This window comes from Hippocampus guttulatus, chromosome 15 (assembly GCF_054856545.1).
Source record: "Hippocampus guttulatus isolate MCC_2025c chromosome 15, RoL_Hgut_1.0, whole genome shotgun sequence".
Lineage (NCBI taxonomy): Eukaryota > Metazoa > Chordata > Actinopteri > Syngnathiformes > Syngnathidae > Hippocampus > Hippocampus guttulatus.
The window spans coordinates 5,515,340-5,535,830 of NC_141275.1; the positions used below are offsets into that span (position 1 = coordinate 5,515,340).

A 20,491-nucleotide genomic window follows, 5' to 3' on the forward strand; every position below is an offset into this window, starting at 1 on the left:
AACCTTGTGTTCCCTGACCAAGCATGAAAAGATAAATACAGGATTGGTTTACAACAAGCAGCAAAACATGTTCAGAACAAAACAAGGTACTTCGATTAAATATGCAGCGGATATGCAGAGGTTTTAAAATGTTGGCATGTCGATGTGCAAGTAAGAGAGGCAGTGTGACAAACACTACATAAACACCAAACTGTTAGTGTTAAAGACTCTCCAGTGATAAACACCTTTTCATAACAGAGATTCATTTTACTAAGTTCCTTGCGGGACCTGAGGCAGCTCTGCTTGGGAAATTGAAGAGGCTTCATAAGGAAGTGCCCAGGGAGAGACCAAATGAGTGATAACTTAAACAAATGCAAATTGCACAGCAACACAACAGGCACTGGATGGGAGGAAAATCAGCAATTAACATTCAATCCCACCCTGTGGCATTTATAAAAATTCTGCGCGAGTCTCTATTTGGGATCAGTCAGCATGAAAAAAAGATCTGAGTGATTGGGAAATAGGGATGAATGTCGGGGCACAGATGGCGGCAGCTTGAGTCACAAAGATGCTTCACCGGCTGAGTGAGTCAACATGAGCAATGACTAAAGTGACGTCTGCATTTTAGATCTATGAAAAAGACATCACTGCACATTTGACGACCGGGGAAGCTAATTTATTAGTGTGAGATGTGAATAACAATATAGCTGAGTGCTCCTCAGTTGACTGAGAAGGTCAATTCGCTTAACATTAATCTAAACGAATCCACTTTCTCAGTGTGTGGATGCAATTATTCAGGTATGCATGCAAGGAGGACATGAACCCAAGCAAATCTCTGACAAGCGGTCGCATATCTTTGAGGCGGTGGTCACATGTGCAAAATTTCGGAAAACGATGCAGTAGTAAAGTTGTATGATTGCATCTACTGAACAGAATCATATTCATTTAAGCGTAGTCATGTGCATTTAGTTGTTGTCAATAGTTCCCTGAATGCCTTTAGCCCTACCCACAAACTGCCACGGGTCGTATTGAGAAACTTTAATGTAAAGATATTTCTTTGTGTACTATTTATTTAGTCATTCATTCATTCATTCATCTTCCAATCCGCTTTATCCTCACTAGGGCCGCGGGGGTGCTGGAGCCTATCCCAGGTGCCTTCAGGCAGTAGGCGGGGGACACCCCGAATTGGTTGCCACCCAATCGCCGGGCACACAGAGACGAACAACCATGCACGCCCTCACTCACACCTAGGGACAATTTAGAGTGATCAATCAGCCTGCCATGCAAGTTTTCAGAATGTGAGAGGAAAGTGGAGTACCCGGAGAAAACCCACGCAGGCCCGGGGAGAACATGCAAACTCCACACAGGGAGGCCGGAGCTGGAATTGAACCCGGTACCTCTGCACTGCGAAGTCGACGTGCTAACCACTGGACTACCGGGCCGCCTTGTGTACTATTTAGAATGTTAAAATCATTTTTAGTGCATTGATCTATTTGCTCTTTCAATCACAGATTTGATAATTGCAAATAACCGGAGGGAGTCTGAAAACCTAACATGCTTTTAGTGTTGGGACTTTTTTTACACTCCACAAATTCTTCCAAAAAATGATAACATGCAATATCGTCTTGTGTAATGATACTGTGTGCTTATAAGCGCTTAAAAAATATAAAAATGTGAAATCCAAAACAAGCGCTATACCTGTCTTTGTTGAGGACAGACATGACAGGTACGGGATTGAGCATCTCCCTGCCCATGGTCCAGCTTGGTCGATAGATGGAATCCTCTGGCAGTTTAATAGGCGGCAGACAATGGCTGGGTAATGACTTCAATGGCGCAAACATGGAGCAGCCCACAAACGCCTGGCAAAGTTCTGGCTTGTACACAAATGAATAGTCCTGCAAAACAAACAGAATATTAATATAGTAACTGACCTGCAGAGGAAGTCAATTTCATATACAGTGTTCCCGAAAAGAAAAGCAAATCAAGGCGGCATGGGAATTCATTTGCTCGCCATCAACTTGAGTGACACTGAAAAGTGTTTCACTGTGCAGCCTCTCACTCAAAGTCAGCACACATAGGCTCGAGCTCAACCGTGACCCAAATGAATTTAAGTGGTATAGAAAATGGATGGATGAAGTACATTTATCATAGACGTTGGGTGAAGAAGCTGATTTATTTTTCTTGTTCTTTACAGTCATATCTTCTATGTGCCTCCACGAGTTTCAACAGGGCATGCTGATTAATATTGGGGCAGCCATTTTGCCACTTGCTGATAACTGAAAGTGACATCACAAGTTGCTCAAGGCTCAGGTAACGAACGACCAATCACGGCCCGCACGTTTTCTGAAGCTGAGCTATGATCGGTTATAAATGACATCGCTGGCTCAAAGTGTAAATGTGTCTAATCAGTTCAGCCATTGTAGTTTCCTAAGCAATTTCACAAAACAAATTTAAGAAATTGCTGAAGGCTGACCTTGATCTCAGAAGGCTTTGGGCTACAGAAACTCTCCTCCACCTCGATCTTGAAGTGACCCCCCAGAGACGAGGTTCCATCCAGTGTGGTCATGCCAGGAGGTGGCTCCATGCTGCCGTACTCTTTGCTACACATGTTCATGGGTGAGTAGCCCATAATGTGCTGCTCAAGGGAGGGAGGAGTGGGGAACATCTGGTGCAGGTCTGCCGAGCCTGTGAGGATGGAGTGAACACAGTATAGTCACTATAAAATATGAAATGTCACTATTTGTGAAAGGTTGACTTGACTTCAGCTATGCCCTCATATGATCTAGCAAACCATGCGCATGGTAATGTGAGTCGGACAGATTTTAAAGTCTCATATAAAAACACAAGGAATGATCCAAGCCAATATTTCAAGACACTAACCACCGAACAAATGCAAAATACAGGTTGTAAGAATGTCATTTCAACTTGAACATACAGCAATAAATGCAAAAACAAAAATGGAGTACAACAGAACAATAAAAAGACCTCAATAAAAGGGACTGTAAAATAGAAAAAAACATTAAGACCTTAATAAAAGGCAAAGAACCCCTGGGTTCAATCCAAATACTGTACCTGCTTAATAAAAAAAAAACATACTTAAACTAAACTGTATTAATCGCATTGCAATTAATTGAAATACTCCATCATTTGCAGCCGGGTACCTTTGCTTTATCTCTTGACCTTTTTTACCCTTCGTACTGGCCAAGACATTCCATAACAAGTCTTCATTGTGGCTAGCCACTTCTGCAATGGGAGTCATGTGTCGCAAGGCTGAGACGCACTCACATTATTCAAGACTAAAAGTCAGAGGTTCACAAGCTATCAGATATCGTGGTAGTTTCTCCCATACACAAATGACAACTAGCGATCGTCTAGCGAAAAATGTGTCACTTCAAGGGGAGAAAAAAAAGTGCACAAAACCATTTCCAGATTCATCGCAACCACTTGAACTGGTTGGCCAATCACACAAAAACTTCTCAGACACACCGTGAGAAAAAAAATAAATCTGCCAAATTGATGAGTGAGAAGTTTATCATCAGGGCTGTACGTTTCAAGAAATGATGCATTCTGATATCGAAGCTTTGGAAGCGAGTATATATTTCTCCATTGTTGCGGAACATGTATAGAACGTAAATGCACAAAGAGGCTTTGGGGCAGAAAACCTATATAAAAAAATTATAATAATAATAATGAGAATAAAATAACTCAGGCGACCCGGTAGTCCAGTGGTTAGCACATCGACCTCACAGTGTAGAGGTACCGGGTTCAATTCCATCTCCGGCCTCCCTCTGTGGAGTTTGCATGTTCTGCGTGGTTTTTCTCCGGGTACTCCGCTTTCCTCTCACATTCTGAAAACGTGCATGGCAGGCTGATTGAACACTCTAAATTGTCCTAGGTGTGAGTGTGAGCGTGGATGGTTGTTCATCTGTGTGTGCCCTGCGATTGGCTAGCAACCGGTTCAGGGTGTCCCCTGCCTACTGCCCAAAGACAGCTGGGATAGGCTCCAGCACGCCGCGAGACCCTTGTGAGGATAAAGCGGATCAGAAAATGGATGGATGGATAAAATAACTCCTTAAAGTTGTGACTTTTTTCCCTAAGCTCAAACTGAAGAAAACACATAAAAAAACTCAAAGTACAACTGCAGCGTCACAACTACAACCACTATGTGGCAAAGTCAAGGGTGAGTAGTAATTCTACTCGCCACATCCACGAACAGGATGTGAGACGGCTCTTCAAGCAGCAGAAGATCAAGAAAGCTGCGGGGCCCGACAAAGTGTCCCCCTCCTGCCTGAAAGTCTGCGCTGACCAGCTGGCTCCGGTCTTCACACAAATCTTCAACAGATCTCTGGAGCTGTGTGAGGTCCCATCCTGCTTCAAACAGTCTACCATCATCCCAGTTCCCAAGAAATCGGCAACATCAGAACTGAACGACTATAGGCCTGTCGCCCTGACGTCTGTGGTCATGAAGAACGTCACCGGACCCCTGCTGGACCCTCTCCAGTTTGCCTACCGGGCAAACAGGTCTGTGGAAGACGCAGTCAACATAGGTCTGCACTACATCCTCGAGCACCTCGACAGCACAGGGACCTACGCAAGGATTCTGTTTGTGGATTTCAGCTCTGGGTTCAACACCATCATCCCGGAACTCCTCACCCCCAAACTTCTCCACCTCGGTGTGTCACCTACGATCTGCCAGTGGATCCTCAGCTTCCTGACGGGACGGACACAACAGGTGAGACTGGGAGCAACAACATCATCAATACGCACCACCAGCACTGGAGCCCCACTGCTCTTCTCTCTCTACACAAACGATTGCACCTCAACAGATCCAGCTGTCAAACTCATAAAGTTCGCAGACGACACCACGGTCATCGGTCTCATCAGAGACGGCGACGAGTCTGCGTACCGCCAACAAGTGGAGCAGCTGGAGCTCTGGTGCAGCCGACACAACCTCGGGCTGAACACGCTCAAGACTGTAGAGATGATCGTGGATTTCAGGAAACATTCTTCTCTACAGTTGCCCCTCACACTATCCAACTGCCCCGTGTCAACCGTCGAGACCTTCAAGTTCCTGGGAATCACAGTCTCCCAGGACATGAAGTGGGAAGTCAACACCATCTCCATCCTGAAAAGGGCCCGGCAGAGGATGTACTTCCTGAGGCTGCTGAGGAAGCATGGCCTGCCACAGGAGGTGCTACGACAGTTCTACACGGCAGTCATCGAATCAATCCTGTGTTCTTCCATCACGGTTTGGTTTGGGGCCGCCACAAAAAAGGACAAAATCCGACTTCAACGGACAGTTAGGACGGCGGAAAAAATCGTTGGCACCGCCCTACCCACTCTTGAGGACTTGCACACTGCAAGAATCAAGACAAGGGCACAGAAAATCCTCCTGGATCCCCCGCACCCTGCCCACCACCTTTTCCAGCTACTCCCCTCAGGCAGACGCTACAGATCCATGCGCACCAAATCCAGTAGACACATAAACAGCTTCTTCCCTCTAGCCATTAACTCCTTAAACAGTCACTGACGTAGTCACTCTTCTTGTACTACAAATACTGCTACTGGTTACTCTAAAATGGTTCAATGATTTGTTGTTTACGATGATACTAATGCAGCGTGTTATACCGGAGACAAATTCCTTGTGTGTTCTACATACTTGGCCAATAAAGATGATTCTGATTCTGATTTTGATCATATTCCGAGGGTAATCATATATCATTTTAATCCCCAAAGTACTGTCTGATCATTTTGTCATTCCAATTACCGTATTTTCACGACTATAAGGCGCCATTAAAAGTCTAAAATTTTCTCCAAAATGGACAGGACGCCTTATGATGCGGAGCGTCTTGTCTATGCGCTGAGTTCCAAAATCTGACTGACAGCCGACACGCTGTTTATATAGAGAAAAGGCGGAAGTGACTGTGGACAGGCATGCGGCAAAGAAGTCGGCCAATCAGTGAAGGGTGGGCGTGTATATATACATATATGGAGAGAAAGAGAGAGAAAAGGCAGACGTGAGTGACAGGCATGCGGGGAAGCAGGCCGCCAATGAGTGAAGGGTGGGCGTGTAAGTGGACGCTAAAGCGACGCTACAAGCAGGTACCAACACCTGTATAGAGTGTGGCTATGTGCATTGTTGCAAAACAACTTCGGTTTTGGTTTCTAAGAACCCCCGAAAATAAATTCTACAAAGAGACACGCCTACGAAGCTCAGTTCAAACTTCAAGCCATCGGTTATGCTTTTGGCATGCGTGCCCATCTCACAGCAGCGGTGAAAAACCAAGTCAAGCAAATGAACTCTGAGCTTGCCGTTATTCCCGGAGGCTTGACTAAAGAACTCCAACCGCTGGAAATCGGCATCAACCGGGCGTTCAAAGTAAAGTTGCGAACGGCATGGGAACAATGAATGATCGATGGCAAACACAACTTTACAAAGAATGAGAGTGACTGACAACGAGAGGGAACACGGCGTTTTTGATGGATTACCGGTACTTGCACAATTGTTCAATTCTGATACAGAGGATGAGGACTTTGATGGATTTCTGGGTGATGATTGATCGAAAAACGTGAGTACATTGTACGATGGCTAAATAAAATACAACGGAACTCCGTTTTGCTTCGTTGCCTTTTTAAAAACGTGTTTTAGCTTGTATCTGTATGTCTTGGCATGCTACCGTATGCTACAAGCTAACGTGTTTTTAGCGTGCGCGCATGCATGCCGTATGTTTAAGCTGGCGTATGTTTTCCCACTTTAAAATCGCGCCCAATAATACAGTGCGTTTTGTCTATGTGTAAAATACAGAAATAGCACCCATTAATGAGACTGCGCCCAACCATACGGTGCGTCGAATGGTCGTGAAAATACGGTAACTTTAATTGAAAAACTGAGGCATGTGGCTGAAGCATCACTCAATTCACATCTGAGAAGAGATACTTACTAATGCAGGATACCGGGTCCAAAGTGGATGGCTTTGATTCCTTGCTGCCAAATTTTTCATCTGTTCCATTTACAGGCCGTCTGGAACCAGGCTGTGGACAAAGGGAGAAAAATTTGTTTTAGAACCACAGTACCAGAGACAAAATACTTTCCTGTGGCTTCCACAAAAACAAGAGAGTTACAAATAAGGAGAATGTCTCACGAACCCCCAGTTCATCTTCATCCGAGTTGAAGAGGTTGTCAAGGTCGTTGATGGAAACCACCAGGTCGGTCTCATGGATCAGGCTTGTGGAGGCTATGCGATTGTTAGCGCCTGCTCGCTGAGGATCTGCAGGCAAACATTTGAGAGTTAGGTTTAAAAAAAAAAAAATTCAAAATGCAAACAAGAAAACAAACATTTTGCAATAAGATTATTTGCCATGGTTTACAGCTGAGGTTTTTATTGAAAAAAATACACAAACAATTTGAATTTGTGAATGAGTAACATTCATATGGACAACTGGGAATGTACTGAAACGACACCGATACAAGTTGCATTCCTCAGATGTGAATAGAAAGCAGGATGCAATGTTATTTAAAGACATTTGAGGTCGCCCGGGCGATTATGTGTCCGTGTAACAGCAGCCAAGTCATGCAAATAAACAAGAAGGATACAAAGGGAAAAAGAAATCAGCCTTACCATCTGATATACCCGATCCTCCATCGTCACCCTGTTAGAAAGTGTAAACAGAAAAGGTTAGTGGGAGGAAGTAAAATACAGTGTGAAGTCTCAGATTAAACCGTAAACATGACACACTGCTTGTAGTTACTGACCGTACATTTGTTATTGTAAAGTAATATGAAACCGCTGTCACATCTAAAAGGGCCTTCTCGAGCTCGTTGTAAATGAAATGATATTGCTAACAAATCCTTGGCCATTATACGAAAAACACAAAGCGTGCCATCAGGGGGATAGCAAAATGCATTTAAAGTACCACTTGATTTGTAATAAAATTAAACCAACAATAGATGCTATAATAGCAAGATTGAAAATATAAGAGAGTTGCAGAAACAGTTCATGGGGGTTAGGGGGCGGGGGGCTATACCCAGCTGTGGCAAATGGGATTTCCAGTGCGGATCAGAGGGAAATCAAGATCCAAGGAATGGCCTCTTGGGCTCCCACACAGAAATCAATATCTCGGAGGGCTTGCCTTTCTTTATAACACGCAGGCAGTGTGTGTATGTGTACGTACTCCGAACAGTTCTTGCTGCAGGAACAGGAATGTTATGTTCTAGCTATTGATTTCATTATGCTCCAAGGCTTTTCTCAGCAGAACAGGGTTTAATCGGTCTCCCTTTAAGAACCCAGTCCACAATAGTGTGCAACCAGGGCCACAAGGCTCTTCACTATTTGCTTAACCTTGCACCCTGAGGAAGCTGATGTGGGGAATGTAGGTCTTCAACGTAATGCAAGTCCGAGATGCTTACATGAATCCCGTCAACTTTTTTTTTTTTAACCGTTGTATAGCTTCATTTTATTCTCAACCCAGAGGCTTCTAACAAATCTCTCCCCCAGTCAACTTCCTCCTTCCTCTGTCTGTTGCTCAGCCATGTTAATCTGACATCTCACACGTTACCGCATGTGTGTCGTGACGTTGATGTATGATTGTGGGTGGATTCCAAATGTGCTCCCTCAGAAAAAAATAACATTTTTTAGATCAAAAAGTCACAATATCACATCTCACTCAAAATCATATAAATACAGTATATACAGGATGCATTAAGATGAGATTTGTTGTCACGATGCACTTTAGTATGTGAACTTCACAAATAAAGTTAGTGATGTTTTGGCACCTCAACAGAAACAGCAGTTATTATTTGACAGATATCTACAGAGAGACAGCTGGTACTTGTCTCAGACCGTTGCTTTTACGAGTCGTGTGGGAACTCGTCAAAATGATGACTTTACTCTAGTAAAAATTACAGCTTCTCTCTTGAAACAATATGATTATTCTCATAAGAGCTTTTTTTTAACCAATAAAAAATGTGACTTTTAACCTCTTATATCACATCTTATTATGGCCCTATTATGCCATTGTACGTACCAATGCAGATGCAATGAACAAAAAAACAAGGAGAATGGACACTCAATGACTCTTTCCAAGAAAGAAACTGACACGCAATAAAGACATTCACAGATGCAAGTCCAATATATATACCATATTTTTCGGACCATAAGGCACACTTGAATTCTATTATTTTTCTCAAAAAGTGACAGTGCACCTTGTAATCCGCTAATCCGTACCATATGGGTGGATGTCGGTTTTTCAGTATGTGATCTTGAATTCAAATGAATTCTTAATACAATCATGTTCTCGTTCTCATCCGCATCGAAACATCGGCAGGTGTCCATGTTTTGGTCATACCGGAACTGGAACTATTTCCTGCATCCTTGTCTCAGCATCAAGGGCAATGCAGTTCTACTATCCAGCTGCGCTAAATCCGAACGGGAGCTGTGTGTTTCCGGCAGCGTGTTCCAGATGTTACAATGTTGAATTGTGAGGTAAAAGACACAGCCAACTTCCAATAGCTGTCAGGACCGAGCAAAAAAAGGTTAGATAATGTTGAGCGAGGAAGCTGACGGATCTGGTGGGTGCACTCACTTGCTCACAGCTGTTAAACTGTCAATCAAGGTAGGATTTAACATTAGCCAAAGTAACAACACAACCACCAGTCGCCGGATTAATTATGAATGTTCAAACTTTTTCCTTTCTTCCTCCATCTGCTTGAGGATCCCCCTCCTCTTCTCCCCGTGTAGTTGCACGACCAACAAAAGTAAGCGAGACACGCAGCGCTACACAATATTTCAAGTCTGGTCTAAACTTAGCATAGTAGTGCTCAATCTATCAAATTTCAAATCAAAACCCATTCATTGATATTACACCAATAATACAGTGTGATTAATATTCCGGCAAATACTGTAATGTGTCTTGTGACTTCCGACCAGTTTTATCCAGTTGTATTTTTATCTACTAAGGATGTCTTGAGCCAGTCAGTGAGTAGGTTCTTAGTCATCTGCTTGGGAATAATTAGGATCTTGATATAAATATCAGCAAACACACCCACAAGGTACATTTGAATTCTTTGGAGAACCTCCATTTCAAGGTGCCTATAAACTTAATTTGGGTGGGCTCTATTAGACATAAGAACGCATTTGAGGTATAATAGTTCACTAAGTCAGATTCTGTGCAGTGTTCAGATTACTGTCTGTAAAGCCTGCAGCAGACGCGCAGACAGACTCGACCGCTCAATAACAGGTGGCCTTTGTCTGGCAGGGGCAGCACCGAGGAGGACTGTATGTTTAAAAGGGGAAGGAGGCCAGATCAAATAAGAAAAACAAACTTAAAGAAAACTGGACAGGCCAACCAATTGATGTTCCTCTGGGCGAACTTACAATGGGGATTTTTTGGACAGCTTCCTGTTACAATAGACATCGGGCAGTGAAAGCGGATGAGGAAAGCAGTTATTTTTAGGGCAGTATTGCTTGAGACGATGATGGTATTTTTCTACCTCGCATCAATGATCCCTGCCCTCTTGTCCACCGCTGCCAAAGTGAGGACGGGTGAAACGGTTTCTCTTCTGACCTTCCACAAAAGCTCGGCAAAGAATAAAAATAATGTAGAGTCTATTGTGTGATAAGATAACTGGTCTGATCGATTCAAATACTGTAAAGTAATGCTTTTCTGTTCAGGAAGACACAACTAGTCCTTATGATAAATTGCAATCGTGGTTCAGAGTGAATCAGGACACCAATTAGCCAATGGCACAAGCATAGAAAGCATGTTAAGAAAAGAAAATACATTTGAGGTAGCTGTACATTTTAAATGTTTTTTTTTCTGATGTATTTTCCCACAGCAACAGAAGAAGAGAAAAAAGGTTCAGGACATTTTAACAAAGAGGACAAATACATCCATTAGTTCCAGCGAGCCCTGAAGCCTTACCTTATGTTTCTTGCCTGGCTCACGCTCCCCGCCTGCCTTATCCTTTTTGTTGGAAAATGTGAATTTCACGTCTCCTTCCTCAAAGGCGTAGGGGTCCACCTCAGGCTCGTGATCTCCGTCTGTGATGGCAGCAACCAGGTACTGGCTTTTCCTGGCGCGATACATCTGAATGCGTTCATCAGAGACCTTCAGCAGGAATTTAGATGTGGACATCACCCTGGGGGGGAAGAGAAAAATGCTGGCACATGAGGACTGAAGCGTAAAGCCGGATGAGAGAAATCCAAGACACCAGATCATGAATATTTATTGCTCATGTCAATTTCGAAAGCTTTATTTTCAACTGTACACCAATAAAGATTGAATTTGATTAGCGAGTAAATAAAAATACATCTCAATGTTTGCTAAAGTGCTGCGCTGCTGCTTGATAATCCTTGTCAGCACTGCTTTGTGTTTATCAGCATTAAGTGCAAAGGCAGCGACTGCAAACAACTCTGACAGCTGTCTTGGAGCAACACTGGATGCCTGGTGTTGTCAGACATTTCAAACAGATTAACGAGAACATGGCGACGATTACCACGACGGACTGTTCATACACAGACACATTGATCACTTGTCACTGTGAGATGGCTCATCAGAATCTCCAATGTGACCGTGCCCTAATTGTTCTTCTCATGTGTGAATGTTTAGGAGGTGGTGCATCATAGATTGTGCTGCTGTCAGGGCCCCCTCCAAACCACTCCTCAATTGTACCCCCCCCCCCCCCCCCCACACACACACGTATGTCCTCTCGTCATGCATGTCCTATTCTGATGTGAGGTGATGGAATGCAGCGGCCTGGGCCACACATGAGCCATCATTCAGGGCCATAGCCGGAAGGGTTATAGCTCAACAGAATAGCCCATCCGAGCCTTTGGTCCATCGGGATTGCAGAAAATTTCCACTATGGCCACCCCCTCAGGGTGCTGCTCCTGAGTGCTATTCCTCAAACTCGACAGACACCCCTTGCTCTTTTCCATCCATGCGCCTTCACTTAAAACAGCTTCTTCAGCGTAAATGTCTTACCCAAAAGCAAGCAATATTATAGCCATAGCTTTGACTCTATTATATCAACTATTAATAATTTTTATCCAACCCGACGATTACTCTTGCTCTCTCCTAGCTTTGGCGCCTGCTGCTTGTGTGTAGGAATCATTGAGTAGTGCTGGTGGTGCACATCGGTGATGTATGATGTCAAAAGGGCACATAGCAAGGGATTAACATGCCATGTGCGGCTAAGCGCTACACCGAACATACTGAAGATGAGGTATAAGATGGGAGACTGCAAATGGCTGAAGGGTCAACTGTATTGTGTGTGGCTGCAGAACAATCAATTCCAAAATTAATTGAAGATCCCCCCCCCCCCCGACTCTGTAGAATTTTTAATTCAAGTTGAATCCGTTGATGAATCATGTCCAAAAGCAACTGAGGCAAAATGGAGTGCATTACTACACTATAACTAGCAGATGTGCTGTTGAAATAGTTTTAACTCCAGTGGTTCCTTTTTGAGAGTTTAATTCGTTCTGTGACCAAGACCAGACCTCAATTTAATTATATATCATATTGCTATTCATGGGCTGGTCCGGTTCCATATTTCAGGGGTGGGTCTACTGAATACGCCTTTAAGGGGTGTGTCCTTGTGAGTGACATCAGGTACATGGGTTAAAAGAGTATGTGTGTGAGTTTTGGCCCTTTGTAGCCACTTAGAGGGTTCTCATTTCATATTTGTGTTTTACTGTTAACTGTATTTATTTCATTCAATAAAATGCTGAAAGTATTGGGAACTGCGGAACTTTTTTCCCATCATACTCAAGTTGTGACGTGTCTAAGGCCCGGCACAAAAATTGCGGCTCGCAACACAAAGGAGAAAAAATAAATCTACCAAGTGACGAATAGGAGCACTAAAATAAAAACAACTTGTAATTTGGATAACTTGGAAGTCAAGGTACCACTGTCGTAGAAAAATAGAAAGCACAACATATGTTGGTGCAACTCCTGCAGGAAAAATTATTCTGCTCAACACGTCAGATGATTTCAGAATATTCCAGAGAGCTTCTCCCATCAAAAGCTTGATAAACGTTTCCTACAGTCAATTAAACAAACGCCATTCAAGTGCCCATCTTGAGTGTCTGAGGCAGAAAGCACCGATTATTGATTGGTACTTACTCAGTCACAGACACAAGGTTGTCCTGTGAGGTTAAACCATCTTCCCTAAACTTTTCCCCCGGTAGTTGTGGTGTGGGCAGCTCTGCTTCTTTCTTGCGGGATAGGTTGAATAACCTCCATGGTGAATGAGTGCTGTCATCTTCTAGCTGGACCCCTGTGCCTGTATACACAGTGGGTTCGGGAGGGTCTGAATAACCAGAGGCTGAAGACTGAGGGTGGTGTGAGGAGAAGTGCTGGGTCAGACCCTCTGGGCCTACAGGCTCCTCATTGCCACCCTTTGCCCTGCCCAGGCATGGCTCCAGAGGAGGCTGGTAAAAGTGTTGGTTGTTGGGGGTGGAAGGGTTCTTCAAACCCTCCGCAGGATCTTCACCGCGCTCGCATGGGTGGGGGCTAAGTGGCGGTGGTTGAGGGGAGTTGGCAAGTTCTGACGGCCCTCCCGTGCTGACCACCCCACTGTTGAGCTGAGGTGGTTTTTGGATGGTTGACACATCTGCCGAACGAATACTCGAGTATCTTCCTCCATCCTGACTCCTCATCACAAGTCTTTGGCCGGCCGTTGCCTCAGTCTCCATCGAGGTGTCTTCGTTGGTCAGGTTTCGATGATGGAAAGGTGTCTGGGGTCTTTTCTGCTGCTTGTCACTCTTGTCTGGCTTCTCTCCTCCAGCTTTGTGCTTCGTAGGAGTCTGGGAGGCCTGGCCCACTGACTGAGCTTGGCCCACATTTCCGCTTGTTCGCTGCTTCGCTGATTTATGTCTGGAGGAAAGAGGATGAACATGAATATACGATGAGACTTTGATGCAATGGTGACACAAACCAAGAGTGAGCAGAGAACTCTGCGATGGAAGCAAATCACCTGTCAGTCAATGGATATCAGAAAGAAAGGTTTTTCAAGTGCACAAATGGAGCCGTCATCCGACACATAACTGACACATCTGATTTCCTAACAAGTAGAAATGACTATAATCTGTAAAATGTCATCCACGTGAATTCATCTAAAATCAGTTAACAAGAACTGTCAAAAACAAGCGTGTCAATTACTGCGAAAACTAACTACTTGCGTCTAAAACAAAGGAATACGAAGAAAAGGCTAATGGGCCATTCAAATAGAAAATAAACAGGGCTTCAAAATTCTACGTGATTAAAATGCTGGGCGGATCCAAACGAATGCTGATCTCAGAGGCGGTCCAAACCAGCTCTGCTTTCAAAAGGTGGAAGAAAGATTTCCCACGTTAAACACATTTCTCTAAGATGAGCTAAGCATTTCGGCAGCCTGCTCACTCATCGGAATTTCACACCACAAATTCATCTGACGACTATATAAATGGTCCTTTTTTGACAAACATAACTAGTTTGACAGGATCTAAATCATGGCTGAGCCTAGGTGGTTACATACTGTACGGAAAAAAAACAAAACCTGATTGGTTGGTCATAGAGAGCCATTTACCGAGAACAGCTGCAGTACGACCGCTCAGATGGCTCTACAAAATCCCAAGTTCCCACTCTCTCTGTCCGGTCCTCCTCGCAGGTACCATTGGTTGCAGCGGAGTACTTCCGCCTGTGGTGGAAGCAAATGAACACTTATAATAATGACCACGACATGTTTATGAATATACATGCTCTTAATTTTATTGATAGACTCAAACTGTAGATGTTCATCACCCACATTTGATCATTTCATTTGATTATTTCTGGCATTCTGCAATGGTAAATGCCGTTTGTTGCTGAGATTGACTTGACAAACTTGCTTGCAGCAATAGTATTTTGGATGACACGTTAATAGCTAACAACGACTGACATTTTGTGCTTGCACAGGGGCAACAGAACCCTTGATGCTCCCAATGTGTCAGATTCACTGATAGTAAATAATTCACAGGACCAAGGGACAACACTGCAATATATCGCAGTTGAATAATATTAGTACAGCGTCAGGGTTTGTGCAGGTGGAGAATCATGCTTATGTTCTAGCCATTTATTTGTTTGTGCGTTTGTATTTTTATTTATTTAATTCGTCCACATTAGTTGAAATCGTTGAAAGCTATTCTAATGCCAGCCTATCAGGATAGATGTTAAAAGTAGTTGATTTTTCATCTGATTCTGCTGCTTGTTGCTTAGCAGGGCGATTGTCCAAGTGAGCAGATACTACTTTAATGTGCCAGCCTGTGCGCTCAGCCCATGTCATCAGCAGAAATCTATCTCCGGGTCTTTGCTGCCAGGATGATTGAAAAGTTGAATCTTTTTCAGACAGGGATTATCTCATTTAAATAAGGACAGCAGCATCTCTGCACCTCCTATTGAGAACTAATGACTGAGATTAGTATTGAGAAGTGATGGCTAAATGCTGCGTTTTGGACAGCGACAATGGCGATAAGAGTATTCATGTAGTGATTTCAACTTGCGTGTCGCTGAAAATCGTTATTGAACACGATGCATCGTTTCCATTCGACGAATATAAAATCAGCTTTGGAGTTGCCGCTTGCTTCGAATGACAAATCAAATTAAAAAATGTTCACCACTGCTGGCATCACAAGACACTTCTAAAGCCGAAGAGGACTGCACAGAGGCAATTAAAATCTTACTTGTTCTGGGCTCGGTTGATATTGCACTCCTGCCAGACACGCTCCACAACCTGACTGGCAAGCTGTCGAGGAATTTTGCCTCCGTGGTGGCTTGATCTGTCCACACTGAACGTGTCACATGAAGAGGCCATCCTCAACCACTTCTGGGCAGAGTGAGAGTCCACTACGGAGAGAAAGATCAAACGCTAAACAAACCACTTGACTGATTGAATGATTACGATTAATTGAAAGACAAGATCCCATTAATAGAGTGAAGTCCCTTGTGTTGCAAATGCTTTTCTTTTTGGACTACTACCTGTGTGCACCTCCTCAGGCGACGTGGGAGGGGTGAGGGTCACCAATGACATGGCAGGCTCTCGCTGGGATGCAGGCACTTGGTGACCACCCGAATAGACGGTAGTACATTGGGAGGACCCCACGGGGGCTACAACAGGGATGTCTGACTGGGGCACAAGCACTAGGCAGGCTGGGTACACCATTCGCACACCACCTATACAGAAACAGGCACAGATAATTTACAGTAAAATATCGATACAACCCAATAAAACATCAACATAGCAATGGGTATAACATGATAAAAATAAATAAATAAATAAAAAACTGACCAACAAGGACCTCTACGGAGGCCAGAGAATCATCTTCCCAGTCCATATCTTCCATTTTGTCCTCTAACACACCATCCTTGGCACCAGGACTGATGGGATAAAACTGGTTCCAGTCCTCAATCAGCTTCTGGGTGGGCGGGTCAGACATCTTGAACGATTGGCCGGTCAGGGTCCCATTCAGCCCAAAAGGACTCAGGATGACTTTTGGAACGGGACCATTAGGGAGGACAGAAGGACACACGGGACTGTTAGCCAGTAGCGGGCTGTGAGCACATCACGCGAACATCAATCTGCCAAAACGATATACAGTCGCTACACTCATCGAAAATGTCATCCTTTAGTTGCTTTGGCTTACAGCTTGACTTCCATCCATATTGATATGCAAAATGATTTTATCGTTTTACCCTACTTTGCCCATTTCTTTTTCTAAATGTCTTATTTGCCCTTTTCCTTGCTTATCCTGAACTTAATAACCGCTTTCCTTTTTTTAATATTTTCAGCCCCATCACCGCTCTTATAATTTAATCCTTTATATCCTCATAATGTTTCCTTTCTTTCCCCGTTCTTTATGCTTTGGTTCCCTCATCACTCTGTCATCTCCGGCCTATTCAGGAGCATGGTGACCTTTCCATAGCAATGCTGGGCTCAGCCAGTCCCAGAGGGGTTGCCAAATACTTACAGAGCAATCCAGACGTCAATTATTGGCAAGCGGCAGCCTCTCAGAGGCCATAAACAGAGGCTTATAAAAAGGGCCATTCCTCGACAAACACACTTCACTGCACAGACATATGGAGTCACAAAGAGCCCATCAGTCTGCTTATAGAACAGACCGTCATCCATCAGCAAATGGAGATACCGCTATAAACGAACATGCATAATGCATACATGTACGCATGAAAACCGTATGAATATCAACGTGTGTGCGCGCGCGGGCGTCTTTGTGTGCTTTGTGTGTGTCTACATGCACATGTGCATACACCGTATTGGCTTGTTATGCATCCATTCTCTCTGCATCTATCATACGTTTTAAGTGACCAGGGGTTATACAAATAGTTCGACCGGCTGGGTGGGTGTGTGAGTGAGCATTTGTTAATGCCCCTCTCTTTTTCATTAGGATACTAGATGGCCTGGAAGCCTCAAGTATTGATCCCGTGACTGGACCGTTGAAGAGCTTCAAGGATGCCAAAACAGGCTGGAGATAATGAGAAGAAAAGTTAGGATACGGAAGGGGTGTGTCCTTTCAAATCTTTTCTCACAGAGGTTTCAGGGCTTCTTCTAAAAGAAACCCTTATGCATGGGTGTGAGCTTCCATTCCCATAGCTGACACTTTAATTATTCGGGAACATGAAAACTATCACATTCAGGTCTAACGTCTTGAGGTGAGTCAGAAAGGTGACTGGCAGCTGGTGTTGGGAGAAAAATAATACCAAGGTAGAGGAGAAGGAGCAACATTGAGTATTATCAGGCTACTAGAGAAGATCTTGACATCTTCCATGGACTCAGACTTAGAAGACATTATTTTTGACAATTTTTGACAATTCTTGTAATTTATTTATCTCTAATTTATTGTATGTATTTGCTTTTTTTTCTAATTTTGGCCTACTTTTCTGGTGATTACGGTAATGTATGTCCTGTCGGCAGGAAACCACACACAAGCACGGCAAATCCTCGCAAATGACAACTCAGCTCGTCAATTAGTTCATTCAGAACAGAGTTTGAAGTGGAGCAAGAGGATGTGTGTGTGTGTGTGTGTGTGTGTGTGTGTGTGTGTGTGTGTGTGTGTGTGCGTGTGTGAGTGAGAGAGAGAGACAGGCAAGCTCTGAGGAGAGACAGAAGCCCCCCAAGACAAGAAAATCCCCGCCTGTGCACCCATCCTCTCGACCAAATTTAGGCTTCATTGCACCTGTGAGTACAAGCAGCATCAAAAATGGATGAAAGATTGAATTTCAGAAAGGTTTTACGTGACAAAAGATCTCCAATAAATATTGGTAGTGGGTCAGTCAAGTCAGTCGGTTTAACTGAATTGACCTGCTTTTAATATCATGCGATATTAATATAAATCTGGACTTTAGTTTGAAAAGATGTTCATGGACTCCATCTCTTGGATTATTAATTAACCGATATTCACTGCTAGCAAGACTTTTGAAGGTAAAGCATAAAACATCTTGTATGGAATGCCCTACAGCTCAGCGTTTCACGCCAGCTGACAGCAAAGTCAGCAGATATGACCTGTAACATTGAAGAAACACAAGGTCAGGTTTCTGTTACTATACAACAACAAAATGCAGCTAGGGTTGATCATATTAAACCTTAATTGAATCCAAGCACTTAAATCTCACTGCATGTTTTCTCCACCCACAGCCACCAGACGCGGGGGCTCGTCATGGAAACAAGATGAAATCCAGCACAATTATGAATATGGTTGATCATAGTCCCCTCAATGTATGCTGTCTCCCCGCAACCTTTTCTGCACTTTGAATGCATCTCTGGCTCCCCGAAGACATGTCAAATGTTCTCAGATCAGTGTAATGGGCTGAGAGTTCATTTCATTCACTCTGCGCCCTTTTATGGGGTCACATCTTGGAGAGATCTGCTTTGTCGAAGAGTAAACTGAGCTCGGCAGAGGTGGGGGGGGGGGGGTGAGGAGGGGTGGGGGTGAGGACAGAGTGAAGACGGATGGACCTAGGTGGATGGGAGTCAGTTCTCCCCTGACACAACGCTTAGAAAGCTTGTAGGAGAGGCAATGCAGCAGTGCAACACAGCTGGATGTATGCATTATAAATACCGGTACCAATATATATTATACAGACATACAGTTAAACCCCAAATGCACCGGCCAAATTTTGAAATGTTATTTTGTGAAGGGATCTTTAACTGCAAATGACAAATTGAAAGAAGTGGGGGAAAAAGTTGTGCTTGGAGATGAAAAAAGACAATAAACTGTGCTCACTACTTTCTTTATGACATTATTTCACATTCAAAATAAGGCTGCACAATGTCTCAAAAATATTGTCATTGTGATAAGAGTGAGTGAAAGAGAGAGAGAGAGAGAGAGCCTGTGGGACTGTTAAAAAAAATGGCTGACCAGTGACGGGACATTGTGATTTCCTGAATGTTGTGAACACAGCAATAAAGTTTTGCATTTTGATTATTTATCTGTTTCCTGTTAAATGATTGTGATAATTATTGTGAGAAATCATGAACATGAGCAATGTCGTCACACAGATGAATATCAATTTTTAACAGTTGCATAAAGGTAACATGAGCAAATTTGCTATTTTAGAAGATCCGCTTTCTGTTTCCAAAAAATTGAGGACCTCTACTCTAGATTATTCCAGATAGGACCAGGATCCAAAACAAATGTTCAGGTTTAATTACCACATCAAAAAAAAAAAAAGACTGATATCTCTTAAACGCTTATTACAGCCACTTGTTTTTAACTCTATCCAAAAGATACCTCTCAACAACCGTACAGATAACTTTATAGTAACCCCGCTTCTTTTGAGCTCATAAATATAAGCGCTTCTCACGATATTACTTAAGTGCTTCATGGTGATTGCAGTTCATCCAATCAAAAATGATGACTTTCATTCCAACATAGCAACAGTAAAAGACTGTCGAGGCAGCAATCACAGAAGCAGATGGAGTAATTTAATTGAAGCGATGACTTCTCACAGTGGACATGGTGGAGGTATGTGTTTATGTGAGACGTTCTGACATTTATTTATAGACCAATAAAATGACGTCATTAACAATCTGCTGGTTGGTGAACGGACAACTGTATGATCTGTATGAATCCCTCTGGGTGAGTAAGGCTGCCAGTTTTGCTACGGCAAGTGATTACAGCGAGTGTCCCAAGTCTCTGGACCATATCTTGAAATAGAAAAAGGCAAGCAACCTCACAGCAAATGGTTTATTGTAACCTTCTGTCGAGAGGGGCCGGCTTTATATGAATTACACCTATGGATAGAGAGGTAGAACCATGTTATTACGCTGGAGTGGCAGCATAAAGAAGGGAGGTCTGGATCACAATTTTCGAACTGATGAGAAGCCATTGGACCATTCTTACATGGAGAGCTGTCGATTGCTACAAAAAATAAAAACAACAATCTATCAGATTTTAAACTGTCCGGTATAACACGAGGGTCATGTTTTAGTTTATGGAAAGATCCTTTCAAATGCTTCTCTGCTGCAGGGTTTTTAGTGAAG

At 43.5% G+C, this 20,491-nt stretch overlaps 1 protein-coding gene across 1 annotated transcript in view; it reads right to left on the reverse strand.

Moving 5' to 3' along the window:
- The window catches only part of med13a (mediator complex subunit 13a), an 83,067-nt gene that overhangs the window by 13,875 nt on the left and 48,701 nt on the right, over positions 1 to 20,491 (reverse strand). Inside the window, exons 6-16 of the mRNA XM_086130800.1 lie at positions 16,283 to 16,483; positions 15,973 to 16,167; positions 15,678 to 15,840; positions 14,546 to 14,656; positions 13,102 to 13,854; positions 10,900 to 11,116; positions 7,599 to 7,629; positions 7,126 to 7,247; positions 6,921 to 7,011; positions 2,453 to 2,664; positions 1,678 to 1,874 (exon numbers count right to left, since the gene is read on the reverse strand). Coding sequence (XP_085986926.1) covers positions 1,678 to 1,874; positions 2,453 to 2,664; positions 6,921 to 7,011; positions 7,126 to 7,247; positions 7,599 to 7,629; positions 10,900 to 11,116; positions 13,102 to 13,854; positions 14,546 to 14,656; positions 15,678 to 15,840; positions 15,973 to 16,167; positions 16,283 to 16,483 — 2,293 coding nt within the window. The remainder of the gene's footprint in view (positions 1 to 1,677; positions 1,875 to 2,452; positions 2,665 to 6,920; positions 7,012 to 7,125; positions 7,248 to 7,598; positions 7,630 to 10,899; positions 11,117 to 13,101; positions 13,855 to 14,545; positions 14,657 to 15,677; positions 15,841 to 15,972; positions 16,168 to 16,282; positions 16,484 to 20,491) is intronic.